The 16203-nt window shown below is 40.4% G+C and overlaps 1 protein-coding gene across 2 annotated transcripts in view; it reads left to right on the top strand.

Moving 5' to 3' along the window:
* Positions 1 to 16203, top strand: part of ST18 (ST18 C2H2C-type zinc finger transcription factor) — a 100959-nt gene that overhangs the window by 14474 nt on the left and 70282 nt on the right. For both annotated transcript variants that reach the window (XM_054985979.1, XM_054985980.1), the window contains 2 exons: positions 1585 to 1790; positions 3815 to 4026. In XM_054985979.1, coding sequence (XP_054841954.1) covers positions 1585 to 1790; positions 3815 to 4026 — 418 coding nt within the window. The remainder of the gene's footprint in view (positions 1 to 1584; positions 1791 to 3814; positions 4027 to 16203) is intronic.

Genomic DNA, 16203 nt, shown 5'->3' with positions numbered 1-16203 from the left:
CCAGCTTGGTGCAGCTTAATTACATCAGTCCTGTTTTGCACTACTTGCCTTCCCAATGTCTCCTATTTAAAAATGCCTTTTTGTTCACAAGTTGTCACTGCTGCATGGTTATTGCTGCTGGTGGCAGTATCACTGCTGCCAGATCCATCTTGAGACATAAAACACAGCGATTGCTCCCTATGTTCTGTGCCTGCCTCTCTGTGAAGCTTGCTACCAGTGTTCCACATGCAGTACATGCATTCAGGCAGGGAGTGCGGGAGGTGGGTGAGAAAAATGGGGTCTGGCAACACTTTCAACAGTAGCCTATGGAGCATTTCACCAGTTGAAACCATCAAACCATCAACTGCAGAATGATGGAAGGAAAGAGAAATTCCCACCCTTACCTATAAGTGCAAGAAGGCAGTGGCAGAGCTAGGGGCATTGTAGTCAATACCATGCAAGTGTGCAGTGGCCAACAGGTCAGCAAGGCAAATAGATGCTTGCAGAGTGCTCTGACTGTGAGGCTCTCCTTCACTTTTACAACAATCTCCCAGAGCTGACAAGTAGGGGCAGGAATTCCCCTTCCCCTACCATTGCTCCACAGTAGCAACCAGCAGTCCATCATGATACACTACTATCCTTGAACAGGAGACAGATTTCAAGTGTATGGGCCACTTATGGATCTGCATGCTTGGCATGCTTCAGTCAAGGCAGCCAACGCTGGTTGTCACTGTTTGGGTTGGCTCGAAAGTTGATTGCTTCAGCTCCTTAGTTGGCCTTGATTTGGCTGCTGAAACAGACTTGAGCTGTTGGTATATGTAATTGTAAAATGCTGCTAGAGCTGCTGCTGCTTTCCTTTATCTCAGTTCCCAAGGGGCACTACAAGAATACACATGAAAAACAAAACAAAAAGGTAACCAATTTAGAACTTTTGATCAAAACTAATGTTCTTAAGTCTTTGATGCAGCTCATAATTGGCAGCCTCATAAAGAGTTTGTTCCTCATGGAAGAAATAAAAGAACATTATATTTTAGCTTTGTTAGATCATCAGGTCAGCCTTAAAAACTGTCTTTGCAGTTGCTTAGTCTTTTCTGAGTTCTAGTCTCTATGTTGGGCTTAGAATCAGACTAGAGATGGACAAGATCCATTAACTAATCTCCAGTGAGTATTTATTGCTAAATCACAGCTCCCCTTCCCCCAGAATTGGACCATGCAATGGCATAGAGGTAGGGGGAGTTTAATTCTCCCCCCCCTTACTGTTTTCCCAACCACAAATGCTGCTGTTTGCCCAGGTGGGGATAGCATGATCTTTTGTGTGTATTTTCCTCAAAAGGGAAAAATGTAGCTTTGAGAAGAAGTTGGGAAATGATACAGGATGGGAAAGTTAGCCCCACAAAGAAACAAACAAACACACACACACACACAGAAAGAGAGAGTCTGCAGGTCCCATTTTGATCAGGACCCAGCACAGCTGCTATTCAGCAATCAACAATGTTCTGGGGATCCATTCCAGTGTCGCACCTTCAAACTTTTACATCAGGTACTTCACCTCAGAAGAGTGAAGCCAGTGGTCTCATTATTTTGTCTTCTTCTTTGTCTCTGCAGGACAAACTTAATGAAGCAGCTTGAGTTATCTCAGTACAGCTGCAGATCTGCCCAACCAGTTCCTTCCCCCAGAGCCACTCTTACAAGAGAGAAAGAGAAGTGCGGGAAAGTACCATTTGACTATGCCAGCTTTGATGCCCAAGTTTTTGGCAAACGCACAATGGTGCCAACTGTTCAAGGACAAAAACCCACACAATTCCTTGAGTGTAAGTGAAAGACAGATGCAATGTAGTCTCATTTTCCCCTTGTTTTATATCTCTTAAATGTAAAAAAAAAAAAAGTGATTAACACAACTAAACAATACTGATTGACCATAGGATTTACAGTGCAATCCTATGGTGAGTTACTCCAGTCCAAGCCCATTGAAGTCAATGAGCTTAGACTGGAGTAACTCTCCATAGGATTGCACTGCTAGTAGTGTACTGTAGCAATCCCCTCCTCCCCAAATAACCTGTGGTTCTGGTCTGGGCAACCATTTGAGGCAACAGTGCATGTGTTGCTGTGGCCAGCAGATAATCAGTGTCTTGTGAAAGTTTGGGGGACTGGGTTTAAGATTCCCCATGATCACACACAAACACACTCACAGCTAGAAAAAGTGTACCCAGTACAAGTGATCAAAAGAGGGAACACAGGATTTGTCATATTCTACTTGTGAAAAATGTGTGGCTTTTGTATGAATAATAACCCTGCAAAAATCAGGATGCTGTGTCAAATGGTATTACTCTGTTAGGCTGATGAAACGTTCTGAAGGGGCTCATTGGCTTGGAAGGTATTGCTCAGTGTTACACTTGACATCTGGGAACATTTTATAATGTGGGCTAAGCACGACAGTGCAAGAGCAGAAATGTTGCTATGCTTGTGCTAGAGGCCCATGTCCTTACTGCCCTATATCACTACTGCATGGCTGCAGGAACTCCATTGGAAACTTCTGTCCACATAATTTTGAACCCAAGGAATGTAAAGCAGCGTCACATGGCAATCCTAAATCATGACTGTTATTCAGAGAGATTACGCACACTTGTTCATATCCAGAGGGATATGAAAGTAAGCTTTTTCTTTAGACTTGTATGAGGTTAGAAGAACTAGGCACTTTGGCAGGTAGGTATGCAAGCCTTTAATAGGACTGGTCGGCCCCTGTTCATGAAGTATTTTTACTCAGCTTCTCTCTTTAAATTGTCTTTTTAATTGTCTTAATAACCAAACAATTATTTTTAATGGGAATTTAAAGACAAATTTAGGAAGAGGAAGATACTATCCAGGGGGGACCAGGGAGGGGAAAAAAGAGTGCTTGTTTGGAATTCAGCAAAATTGAAAACAATTTCTGTTAGCTAAAATAAAAACAAACACAAAGGAAGAAGTTACTAATATTAATTATCATAGTGAAATCAATAAAAGCAAAAAAGCACCTGTAGCCAAGGTTAACAGAAATACAGAAAAACAATCATTTGAGACTAGCAGTGTTTAACTTCATGAGTTGCTGTTTTTGAGCCCTGCCTGAAATAACATTTCTACATTAAATAACAATTACCTGTAACTCATTGAGCTGCTAACTTTGACTCTTTGTTCTCAGTCTAAAATAACCCTTAAGAAATGATTTAGATTAATTTTCCTTGTGAATATGATTTTTTGTACTTGTCTATAATGGACTTAAAAAGAAAATTAACTGCAAAGAGTCAGGCATTGCTGTAATTGTGAGGCAAACAGTATTTGGCTATAATACACCCTTATAACTAAAGCTGCCCAGTTTTGTTGCATTTTTCATATATTTCCATATAAATCAGAGTTCACTGTAACTCTTTATGTATATGGTGATAAAAGTTCACAAACCAATTTGTGAATGAATCATTCTTGGGCCAGATCTTCTTAATTCTTCATTCATCTATCATTGAACTTAAAATAAGCATTAAAAGGTTCCTGTGTAAGGAATAAGGGCATAGAAATGAAAACATCTATAGTTTTTTTCTTTAGATGAAAAATGTACCACTGGAAATGGGAGTTAGTATCTGACTGTCTTGTATAACAATTGTCAGATTCCAGCAGTATCAATGGCAAAATGTTCTATTTTGGTTCAGTATCAAGCTTTTAAATAGTAAGTTTCTAGTCAAGAATAAGCTAACTCTAATTTATTCTACACATTTTATCGTATGGAACGTTGAATCTGTAAATCCAATATATTTAATAGAGGGATGGTTGCATACAAGCTATTTCTAATCAAATCTCTCTTCAACAGCAAAGCATTTTTCAAATCCAGGAAAATTTTCTAATCGGCTGCCTAGTGCTAGCGCCCACACACAGAGCCCTTGCCATGCCAACTCTTATGGCTACGGTCAATGTAGTGAAGACACCCACATAGCAGCAGCTGCTGCAATCCTGAACCTTTCCACCCACTGCAGGGAAGCAGCAGAGATCCTCTCCAACAAACCACAGAGTCTGTCTGCCAAGGTAGGTTAGTCCAAGAACCTGGAGGGTGTGCTAGCTACTGAACTGTGAGAATAAACTGTCTTTCATGTTAGCGATTGCATTCAGTTCTTTCCCTTCCTCCCCCATCTCAAAACAACACCTCTTTTCTGCATGTTCTTTTGAAGAGGCTGGAATTGGTTTGGAGGAAAAGAAACAGAAGAGAAATGCAAAGTGTTGTGAACAGTCCCTATAATTGATATCAAAGGATAAGAGAAAAGGGAGAGAGAAAAGGGGGAAATACCATATCCAGTAATAGTGTTGAACATCTACAGTGGAGCAGAACCTGTACAAAAAGGCCTTTTTTAGTATAGTGTGATGGCTAATGTAAGTTATCATTTATGGAACTGGTACAGTGTATGAATATGATAGTTCACAGAGATTTGAATCACAGAGTACTGAGATTTCTATTGTTGACAATTCCATTGATTATCATGGAGCTGATGTTTAAAACCTGAGAGGGGAGAGAGGTTATTTGCATATCTGGCACCTTATCTAGTTGACTACTCTCAATTTGACAGCAAACCTGTTTCATTGTTGATTAAGAAATGCAAAAGGTATCTGTGTTATAACATCTGACTTTATAGGATGTAAAATGCCTTTGACCATACTGCCTTGCAAACGGGGAAATTATGACCAGTTTGGTTACTGTTGGATATTGTTTGCACTCATTCCAGTAACTCCCACAGAAATGAGAATATGGTAGTGTTCAAGATTCATACAAAGCCATTGTGGGCACCATGGAAATAAATGGAGGGATTGCAGAAGGAATGTATTGAAGAAAACTGTTCTAAAATAACATACGCAGAGCACTCTACTTGAGCCTGTACTCTGAGACAGAGATTTGCTTGCCGGTCAAGCTTCTCACAGCAGCATTCCTGCAGCAGCACTCCTACAACTACATTATCTGATTCACGGTCATCCTGGTTGAAGAGAGATTCCGTCAGTGGGACTCTTGTTCATATATCTGTCTGCTATTCATGATAGAAATCCACTACTTTTTATCACCTGAGAAAAATCAAATTGGATATTCCAAGTGTGTATTCAGCAAAGCAGAATCTTCTCCTTTGCCTTTTGTAATCACTGTAGAAGCAGCCAGGTTCTTGGAGCCGATGATGGCAACAGCCTGGAATTCATAGCCCAACAATCCAGACAACTACATTTTAAGGATCATGGGTTTGTTGCCGGTTTTCTGTGGGTCCACAGCTTTATTCATGACATCGCCAGAGAAATTTTCCAGTGCTGGGCTATGGCAGAGGGTTTTCCCCCCTAGCACAGAAAAGGAGGCTGATGCCAGAGGCTGTATTAAATTGCTTCCCCTACCTTTGGCTGACCTTAGAAACAGACCTTTCTTGCCAAAGAAAGGTAATAAAGGGACCATGCATAGGATTTTTCAGCTGTACACCTGTTTTGTGTTTGCCAAATAATGGAAGGCAATTGTAACAGCTCAAGGTGGCATTTGGGGCATATAGTGGGAGGTAGGAGTGGGTTATATCCTGAATTCCACCCCCCCACCACCAATAGTCTTCATGCCTCATCTATGCCAGCCTTTACTTTTGCCAAACTTCCAGCAGGGCATGATGACAACCCAGTGGTACAGAATATCTGACAGAAGAATTAGAATTAGTGTCTGTCCAGAGCCAAGGCAAGCAAGGCTCAGAAAGATGGAATAGCCAAAATCCCACATATTCTTTTTATTTGGATTAAATAGCGATCTCTTTTAGGAAATGAGAATGTAAAATAGGAAAATATATAAGGCTATATTCTCTGAATGCATGTACCTAAAATAAAACAAATTATCATAATTTGAAAATGCAGACTGAATCAAATATTATAAATATGTTTGATTTTATTTTGAAGTGATTATTCCTTTATGATTCCCTTATTAGTTCACTATACAAAATATTTTTAGTGGCAAAGATTGGCTTCAAGTTAGTCTATTTTTTGTTTTGATTTGTTTTGGCTTATATGGTATTATATAACATTTATCTGAGATAAGTTCCCCCCTTTCCTATTATTATTATTATTATTATTATTATTATTATTATTATTATTATTATTATTATTATTATTATTATTATTATTATTAATAATAATAATAATAATAATAATAATAATAATAAATACTATTACTACTACTACTGAATTATTGCTGAACTACTACTACTACTACTACTACTACTACAACAGAATATTTAAAAACTATTGGGAGCATCTTCCGTGCATTCCTCGGAAGTGTTCTTGTTCAGTTCCACACATTTCAATAATCTTTATACTTTAAAAGTTCTTGATGGATTGGACTCTGGTTTTTAACCACTTGGTGAAGTAAAAACACAATGAACAAAACCTAGGCTGTACCTTCTGCAGCCGACCCCAACTCTATTTAAAACAAGCAAACAAAATAATTGGCATTGCTTAATAGGCCTCCCTTTAGCATGCCAATAGAATTTCCCCTCAATTGATGTTATCCATTCTGTTAACCATCACATATTAAAATATTTTCTGGGTGTGGAGGATGGGATGGATAAAGAGATAATTACAATTATCCTCACCAGCTCTCAAAATTCAGCATTGGGTATGAGGACACAATCTGCTGTTGCCTTTATATTTTTTAATCTATCTGTTGTATTTCCTGATTGTTTTCATGCACTTTGGAAGAGAGCATTGGTTCCTTTGTGTTAAAATATCAAAATTCTAACTCTGGAATTAAGGATACCCCAACTTTGACTGAAAATTAAATGCACGTTTTATAGGCATGTTTTTTTCAAATGAAGTGTAAAAGCTTCTTGCATTCAAAAGGTTCAGACTGAAAAGGAGAGAGGCCTGCATAAACTATTGATTGGTTGGTTGGTTGTACACCTCTCTATGGCAGTGAACAAGACATAAGAACAACCATAAATAATAAATCCATTAAATGAAATGGTTTAAGACAATATACTTTAAAGTAGTAGGAGCCCCGCGGTGCAAAGTGGTAAGCTACAGTACTGCAGCCCAAGCTCTGCTCACGACCTGAGTTTGATTGTGGCGGAAGCCAGGTCCAGGTAGCTGGCTCAAGGTTGACTCAGCCTTCCATCCTTCCGAAGTTGGTAAAATAAGTACCCAGTTTCCTGGGGGTTAAATGTAGATGACTGGGGAAGGCAATGGCAAACCACCCCATAACAAAAAGTCTGCCAAGAAAAGGTTGTGATTAGGGATGGGCACGAACCTAAATATGACCCCAAAAAATCCATGAATCAGGCTGGTTCGGGGTTCGTGAACCAGGGTTCATGGAAGCTCCTTTCCATGCTGGTTCATTGGGTCGTATTTACAGGGGCAGTTTAAATGGCTATTCCCCCAGGGAAATGACCATTTAAACTGCCCCTTTAAGGGCCCTGTGGTAGCAGGTCCCTTTAAACTATCAGCTGGCAGGCAGCAGGGGGGATCCGCAGGGCCCTTTAAACTGCCCAAACCCCAGCCCCCTACCCCCCACCCTCCCAGCCCCAGCCCCACACTTACCTTATCCTGCAGTACAGTGTCCTTCCTCTCCTCCCAGGAGGGGCGGGAAGGTCATTTTTGGCCTCTTCCGCCGCCCTGGGGGCCTGCAGGGTGATGGAAGAGGCTGAAAATGGCCTTTCTGCCCTTCAAATGGCCACCGTGGCGGCCATTTGTGGGGCAGGGAAGCCAAAAATGGCCTTCTTGCCCCTCAAATGACTGTCGTGGCAGCCATTTGAGGGGCAGGGAGGCTGTTTTTGGCTTCCCTGCCCGTCAAATGGCCATCGTGGCAGCCATTTCAAGGGCAGGAAGGCCGTTTTCAGCCTCTTCCTTCACCCTGCAGGCCCCCAGGGCGGCAGAAGAGGCCAAAAATGGCCGTCCTGCCCCTCCTGGGAGGAGAGGAAGGACTGCGCTGCAGGATAAGCTAAGTATAGGGCTGAAGCTGAGGCTGGGGCTGGGGGTGTAGGGGGGCTGGGATTTGGGCAGTTTAAAGGGACCTGCCAGTGGCAGGTCCCTTTAAACTATCGGCTGGCAGGCAGCAGGGGGGGATCCCCCCTGCCGCCTGCCAGCTGATAGTTTAAAGGGACCTGCCGCTTGCAAGGCAGGAAAGGGCCCTTTAAACTATTAAATGTCCCTTCCCCTGCCACTGTTAAGGCCAGAAAGGGGCATTTAAACCCCACGAACCATGAACCATGAACTGTTTCGTAACTGGTCCAGTTCCGTGGTTTGTGGTTGATTTTGTTTTGTTCCGTGCCCATGTCTAGTCATGATGCGACGTCCCCCCATGGGTCAGTAATGACTTGGTGCTTGCACAGGGGAGTACCTTTACCTTTTTACCTACTCTAAAGCAGTATAGTACAAAACTATCAGAAATATATTAACATCTCTTGAAATTTATTGGGATTATTGGATCCAAATTAACACAGATGACAATTATTCTACATTGACACCCAGCAGCATTCAAAACATTGCTTTCCCCTGTCTAAGATTTACAGTGTTGTCAATTCTGATGTGTTTGGATGACTAAAGGTAGCTCTTGAAGATATTTCTCATGAAACTTCCTGGAACATGGTCATTCTGGACCACTGAAGTCCAGAAATATTCTAAAAGATACATAGAGTGATTGGAAGCAGATCTTCCCAGAATCCTGCTCAATTCAACTCAATATGACTTACTCCCAGAAAAGTGTCCTTAGGATAGCACCTACAGATTATTCAGAAAAAAGCACTGGAACTTCAAGAGAAACTCCATAACCTACTCTTGATGTGTTGCCTAATTCAACACCTTTTGCAGTCGGTATTAACAAAATATTGCAGGAGCTGATTAGACTAGAAGAATCAATCCTAATTCTAGTTCTTGCTGCGTATTGTGTCATCATATCACAGATTTCCTTTTTCTGTGGCTTATGTTGCTGCTGCCACTCAAAGAAGTAGATACAGACAGTGCAGTCTATCTTTATCCTCTTCATTGCTTCTTGCCAACAATTCTGTTGAATGTTTGGGTGGGTTTTCCCCCCACATGTTTAGACAAAATGGCATATGCATACTGTGCCTTGAAAGAAAACAAAACAGAAAAATAAAAGTCGCTTGTTTGAAATACATCAAGTTCAAATATGCTGCTTCTGTTGTTGGGGGAAAGTAGGCAAAAAACGTCTCTGACAACTCACTAGATATGAGTATAAGTAATGGTGAAGTTGATTAATAAATCTGTATTTATAACAAGTAATTAAGAACTATCATGTTTACAACACTTCTGCATATTTCCTTATTCATTTTAATGTTTGATAGAATTATTAGAGGTTGTAAAACAAGATAAAGTAATACATGCTGAGACTTATTGTTACCCACGCTGAATCAACATCTTTCAAGTGTTTTCAAGTGAGTGTTTCCTTGCTTGCTTAGAATATTTCTATGCTTCCTCTTTGGAGTCCTGCTCAAGGTGGCTTACAATTAATTAATTAAAAAACAAGTCATAAAACAAGTCATTTTTTTAAAAAGTCATTTAAAAATTCATTTGTCATAAGTAGCATAAAAACTGTCCATAAAACAGAAGCAGACCATTAAAATTTTATCTTAAAAATAAAACCCTATTTAAAAGTCTGAATTAAAAAGATATATTCTAGTCTGGCACCTAAAAGAAAGAAAAGTAGGAGCTAGGTAAGCCTTCAGGGGGAGGGCATTGCAGAGGTGAGGTACCACCAAGAAAATTGCCCTGTCACTAGATGCCACCTGCCTCACCTTTGCTTCCTAATAGCATCAAACTTTGAACACAGAAAGCAAGGCTTAAGAGGCTAATCTTGTGGTCTGGATAGTATGGGAGGGAATGGTCCTTCAGGTATCCTGGCCCCAAGCCTTTTAAGACTAAGATAAGGTCAGAACCAGCACTTTGAATTGGGCACAGAAATAGATGGATAGCCAGTGCAGATCTTTCATCCCAAACCTACTCCTTCAGGAGGAGTGCAGCCCCCTTCAGGACAGGCTGGCGCTGCAGTCCCTGAGCTGCTTCTCTATTGACAACAGCCCCTCAGTCTTTTCTGGATTGAGTTTCAGTTTATTGGTTCTAATCCATTTCATTACATTCTCCAGGCACCTATTCAGGCTTACACAGGCCCACCTGGCTTAGCTGTAAAGGAGAAGTAGAGCCTGGTGGCACCTCACTCCACATTCCCTGATGACCTCTCCTAGAAATTCCAGAGAGCCAGTTTGGTGTAGTGGTTAAGAGCGCGGGACTCTAATCTGGAGAGCTGGGTTTGATTCCCCACTCCTCCACTTGAAGCCAGCTGGGTGACTTTGGGCTAGTCACAGTTCTCTGGAGCTCTCTCAGCCCCACCCACCTCACAGGGTGTTTTGTTGTGGGGATAATAATGGCATACTTTGTAAACCACTCTGAGTGGGCATTAAGTAATCCTGAAGGGCGGTATATAAATTGAATGTTGTTGTTGTTGTTGTTGTTGTTATCTGTAGATGTTAAACAGCATGGGGGATAAGATGCAATGGGCCCAAGCAGCAGCCTCCCAGCACTAACATCTGGAAACAGTTAGTTAATTAAGAACAGAGTCACCCGGACTTCCGGTTTGGGATTCATGGAGGTCTGAAGCAGCTCCATTTGCGGAGCTGACCGGACTGCCGTTTTAAGCGGCCGGCGGGGTGAAAATAGCCCGCGGCCGACTGCTCTCAGGCGGAGAGCAGGCAAAGAACGCTCAAGACCCTAGGGTGAGTTAGATCTCGAACGAGGGGGGGCTCTGCGCAACGGGTCCCCTCCCGATCCTTGAGGTCCCACCCTGCGACGGGTCGGCTACAACCTCTGCGGCAGTTTTGGGGCCAATTCGGCTGGCATAAGACCTACATACCCAAGCTTCGATTGGGGGAAGAAGTGGAGAGGAGAAGTTAAAATCGAAACAGTGATTACAACCCGAGAAAAGTGAATGAGAAGGTAAAGATCACTATCTTCCGATACGGGACAGATTGATAAAAACAGAGAGGAAAAAAAGTAGATTTTTAAACTGCAACAGATTAATGAAAAGGAGGGGAAGACTCGGCAAGAGTTGCATTTGAAAAGAGGCTAAGTTTAAAGAAGTTATTAAAGAAATTGGACTATTGTTTTGAATACCTGTGGTTATGGAGCTGTGAGAAAAAGACACCATCGCGAGATCTGCTGTGGGAAGACGGGAGACAGGAAGTGCGTAACAACAATAGAGTGGCTGGAGAGAAGCGGCCCTTGCTGGAGGGCAGGAAGAAGGGAATCGCCATTTTTGAAAGGGGAAGGGTCGCGGCTTCAGCGGAAAAGGAAGTAGGCCATCTTGGATTATAAAATCATAGAGAGACCATAGAGAAAAGACGCCCGACATTTTGGACTCTTTAAAAACGAATTTATGCAAGAAGACCGGGACATTTGAAACAAAAAAGGTACTAAATTTAACGCCACGGAGTTAAGGAAGAGAGCGGACTCGTGGGAGCGAGCTAAAGCAAGCCCCACGATGTCGAAAAAAGAGTGGCAATCGGCAATAGAAAACCTGGACAAAAAACTTTTAGAGGTGATTAAAGAATTTAAAGACATGAAATTGGAGCTGATTAAAGAGGTTAAACAGACAGTAAAATCGGAGCTGTCAGAAGTAAAATCGGAGCTGTCAGAAGTGAAGAAAGGTATGGAAACAATACAAAATGAATTACAAGGTACGCAGCAGAGAGTTAAAACAGTAGAAGGAGCGATGGAGAACTTAGCAGACACGCAACAAACAGAGATGAGACTGATGAGGGGAAGGATGGCGGTTGCGGAAAGTAGACACATGGAGAAGCAGCTCAGATTTCGCGGTTTGCCGGAGATAGAAGGAAAGACAGCGCAAGAACAGATGACTGAGGTGTTAGCTGAATACCTGGGGAAGGAGGAGGAGGAAGTTGTGGCTATCCTTGATGTGGCATATCGCGTGAATTCGAGAATTGCAACCCAGAGGAAAGTACCAAGAGATGTGATTGTGCAATTTACAACACGAAACATGAAAGAGAAGATTGTGACTAAACAGTTTCAAGATCCATTGGAGATCGATGGCAAGACAATTATCATAATGAAGGAATTACCCAGATCAGTGTTACTAGATCGGAAAAAATATAAAGCGCTAATCCAGATGCTGAAGGACATGAAAATCAGGTACAGATGGGAGCTTCCAGAAGGTCTGTCCTTTGAATTTGGAGGTGCCAAAAAGCGCATTAGATCTGAGCGGGAAATGGAGCGATTTATAAGGGACAATGAAAAGGACTTACCAACAAGATTATGAGTATGGAGTGTAAAGTATTATCTTGGAATGTAAATGGACTAAACTCACCGAATAAGAGGAAAAATATTTTCCACTGGCTATTAAAACAAAAATGTGACATTGTTTGTTTGCAAGAGACTCATATTCGAAAGCAGGATGTAAAATATTTAAAATTGGGAAAATTGGGCAAGGATTTTGTAGCAGCCTCAACCAAGAAAAAAAGAGGAGTGGTGTTGTATGTAAAAGAGGAGCTACAGCCAAAATTTGTAATGAAAGATGTGGAAGCCAGATTTGTAGCAGTGGAATGTACTTGGAATTTAAAGAGAGTGTTGGTAGTCGGAGTTTATGCACCTAACGGTGCAAAAGAAAGCTTCTTTGAGGATTTGAGGAAGCATTTAAATAATAAATAAAATTTGTGAAGACAATAAAATGTATTTGGAACAGACTGCCATTAGTAGAGCCTTTTATAAATTCTACGCTAAGTTGTACAATAAGAAAGAAGTAAATAAAGAATCAATAGCATCATATTTGGAGAAAACGAAACTTCCAGAAATCTCGGAAGTTTGGAGAAATAAATTGAACAGTGAAGTAACGGACGAGGAAATAAGTAAGGCAATACAATCTGCAAATCTAGGAAAGGCGCCAGGGCCAGATGGACTTACGGCTAAATTTTATAAGACAATGGCCAATGAACTGGCACCATTCCTAAAAGAGGTGATTAATGGAGTTTTAAGGGATCAAAGAATTCCAGGCACCTGGAGTGAAGCGAACATATCATTGATCCCAAAAGAGGGCCAAGACTTGACTAACGTGAAAAATTACAGACCTATATCGTTACTTAATAATGACTATAAAATTTTTGCGAAGATATTGGCGGAGAGACTGAAGGGGTGGCTCTCGGAGGTTATAGAGGAGGAACAAGCAGGTTTTTTGCCAGACAGACAAATAAGAGACAATTTAAGGACAGTGATTAATGCTATTGAATATTATGATAAGCGTTGTGACAAAGAGGTTGGTTTCTTCTTTGTTGACGCTGAAAAGGCGTTTGACAATTTAAACTGGGACTTTATGTTTGCCACTATGGAAAAGCTACAATTGGGAGAAAGATACATCAGAGCAATTAAGGAAATTTACAGAGACCAGACTGCAGCAATTGTGGTGAATGATGAAGCGACCAAGAAATTGACTATAAGTAAAGGAACAAGACAAGGTTGCCCGTTGACTCCACTGTTGTTCATTTTAGTACTGGAGATCCTGATGATACAAATACGACAAGATGAAGAAATTCGAGGAATAAAAATAAAGGACTATTCATACAAGGTCAGAGCATTTGCGGATGATATAATGTTAATTGTAGAGGACCCATTGGAGAACATGCCAAAAGTGATAGATAAGATTAAGGAGTTTGGAGACTTGGCAGGTTTCTATATTAATAAAAAGAAGTCAAAGATACTATGCAAAAATATGACTAAGCAGAAACAACAATTATTAATGGAAACAACGGACTGTGAAGTAACAAGTAAGGTGAAATATCTGGGAATTGAACTGACTGCAAAGAATATAGATCTATTTAAAAACAATTATGAGAAACTATGGACTCAGATAGAGAGAGACTTGATTAAATGGAACAGGCTGAATCTGTCATGGTTGGGTAGGATTGCAGCAGTCAAGATGAATGTGTTACCAAGAGTAATGTTTTTGCTACAGACAATACCAATCATCAGAGACTCTAAACAATTTGAAAAATGGCAGAGGAAAATATCAGATTTTGTGTGGGCAGGCAAGAAGCCTCGAGTGAAAATGAAAGTTTTACAAGACGCAAAAGAAAGAGGCGGAATGCAACTGCCCAACTTGAGACTATACCATGATGCAATCTGCCTAGTGTGGCTGAAAGAGTGGATGATGCTAAAGAACAAGAAATTACTAGCCCTAGAGGGATATAAAAAAATATTTGGATGGCATGCATACCTATGGCATGATAAAGTAAAGGTGAACTCGATGTTCCTGCACCATTATATACAGAGAAGTTTATATACAATCTGGAAGAAGTACAGAATTTACCTACAAGAAGGAACTCCTTTGTGGGTAGTTCCATATGAGGTGATAGATCCGAGAGTTGTCGATAATGAGCAACAATGTTTAACCTATAAAGAAATAACTAGAACTGAAGCATCCAAACTCAGAATGAAGACGCAGGAGGAACTATCACCTTACTATGACTGGTTCCAGTACAGACAGATCAGAGACTTATATAATTCGGACTCTGTAAAGGGAGGTATACGAATAGAGAATTCGGAACTAGAGCAGACCCTTTTTAAAGAGGACAAGAAAAGAATATCTAAGGTATACCAAGTACTGTTGAAATGGTATACTGAGGATGAGATAGTAAAAACACAAATGGTGAAATGGGCTATAAATTTTAATAAAGAAATAACAATGGAGGCATGGGAATACTTGTGGAAGACTACAATGAAGACAACGACATGTACTAGCATTAAAGAAAACATTTACAAAATGATTTATCGTTGGTACATGACACCAAAGAAGATTGCGCTAGGGAATTTGAACACTTCTAATAAATGCTGGAAATGTAGGAAGCATGAGGGTTCCCTCTATCATATGTGGTGGTCGTGTGAGGTAGCTAGGCAGTACTGGGGGGAAATAATAAGAGAAATGAGTGAAATTTTACAATTTCAAATTAATAAGAACCCAGAACTCCTGCTACTAAACCTGGGTATGGAGGGAATTCCAGCTCATCATAGGACGCTGATATTTTATATGACAGCAGCAGCTAGACTTTTGTATGCGCAAAAATGGAAAGTACAAGAAGTGCCAACTATTGAAGATTGGATCTACAAATTGCTGTACATGGCAGAAATGGACAAGATGACAAGAAAACTGAGAAATCTGGACTCAGGGCAGTTTAACACAGACTGGGAGAAGCTGAAACAATATTTGGAGAAGAAATGGGAGGTGGGAGGAGAACTGTGGCAGTTTGAGAACTACTGAAGTACAATAAAATGTAGAGGGGGGTGACTTTACCGGGGGGGAGAAGAGACAAACGTGAACTTCTAAGCAGTTAGATTAATAGATTGATATATATACAGATATATACAGACTAATAAACAGAATATCGATAGAAAATAACTAACCATAAGGGCTGAATATAAGGACTGATTAACTAATAATATTTTCTTTTTGGTAAGACTGGTATAATGTGCCAAACTGAATACGTTTATTTGAAGATATATATGAGTCAAATTGATTGATTATGTGATGATAGTTATATAGAATTATTATTGAAGGGAAACAGAAATATTAAAGTAATTATATATAACTAAAAGAATGAGTAACATATAGAGCATAAGTCAAATTGTTTGATTTAAACGAATGTATGATCTATATGGTTTATGATTTATAGAAGTATTTGAAATTGGAATTATGGAAATTGGGATAAATTGTTTATCCAATATGGAAATAATGACTCATAGTTTGGGTATAGAGTATTAAAAATAGTTAAGAATGTATTGCTTAGAATAATTGGGAGATCATATATTTGTTAGATAGAGGAATTTAAAAGGAGTAAGGGAAAAGGGACAAAGGGTTGGAAAACTGTTGGAAGTCAACAAAAAAGGGGGGGAAAGGGAGGGGGTTAGAAATGGAAAATGGGAAAATTGATTGTAATGTATAAATAATTGATCCTAACCCAATAAAAACTTTTCTAAAAAAAAAAAAGAACAGAGTCACCCAAGCACAGTGTCCTGTACTCCTCCCAGCCCAGCCAGCCTCTCCAGAAGGATATCATAGTTAGTGGTATCAAAAGCATCCCAACCTCAAATTGAATTGAGTCTAGATAATGTGTCTCCTCGAACATCACCTGAAGCTGTGTAGCCACTACCTGCTCAAGCACTTTTCCCAATAATGGAATACTAGCCATTGGA

Source organism: Eublepharis macularius, chromosome 7 (assembly GCF_028583425.1).
Source record: "Eublepharis macularius isolate TG4126 chromosome 7, MPM_Emac_v1.0, whole genome shotgun sequence".
NCBI lineage: Eukaryota > Metazoa > Chordata > Lepidosauria > Squamata > Eublepharidae > Eublepharis > Eublepharis macularius.
The sequence above is the reverse complement of the archived record's forward strand: the minus strand, read 5'-3'. Positions and strand labels throughout refer to the sequence as shown.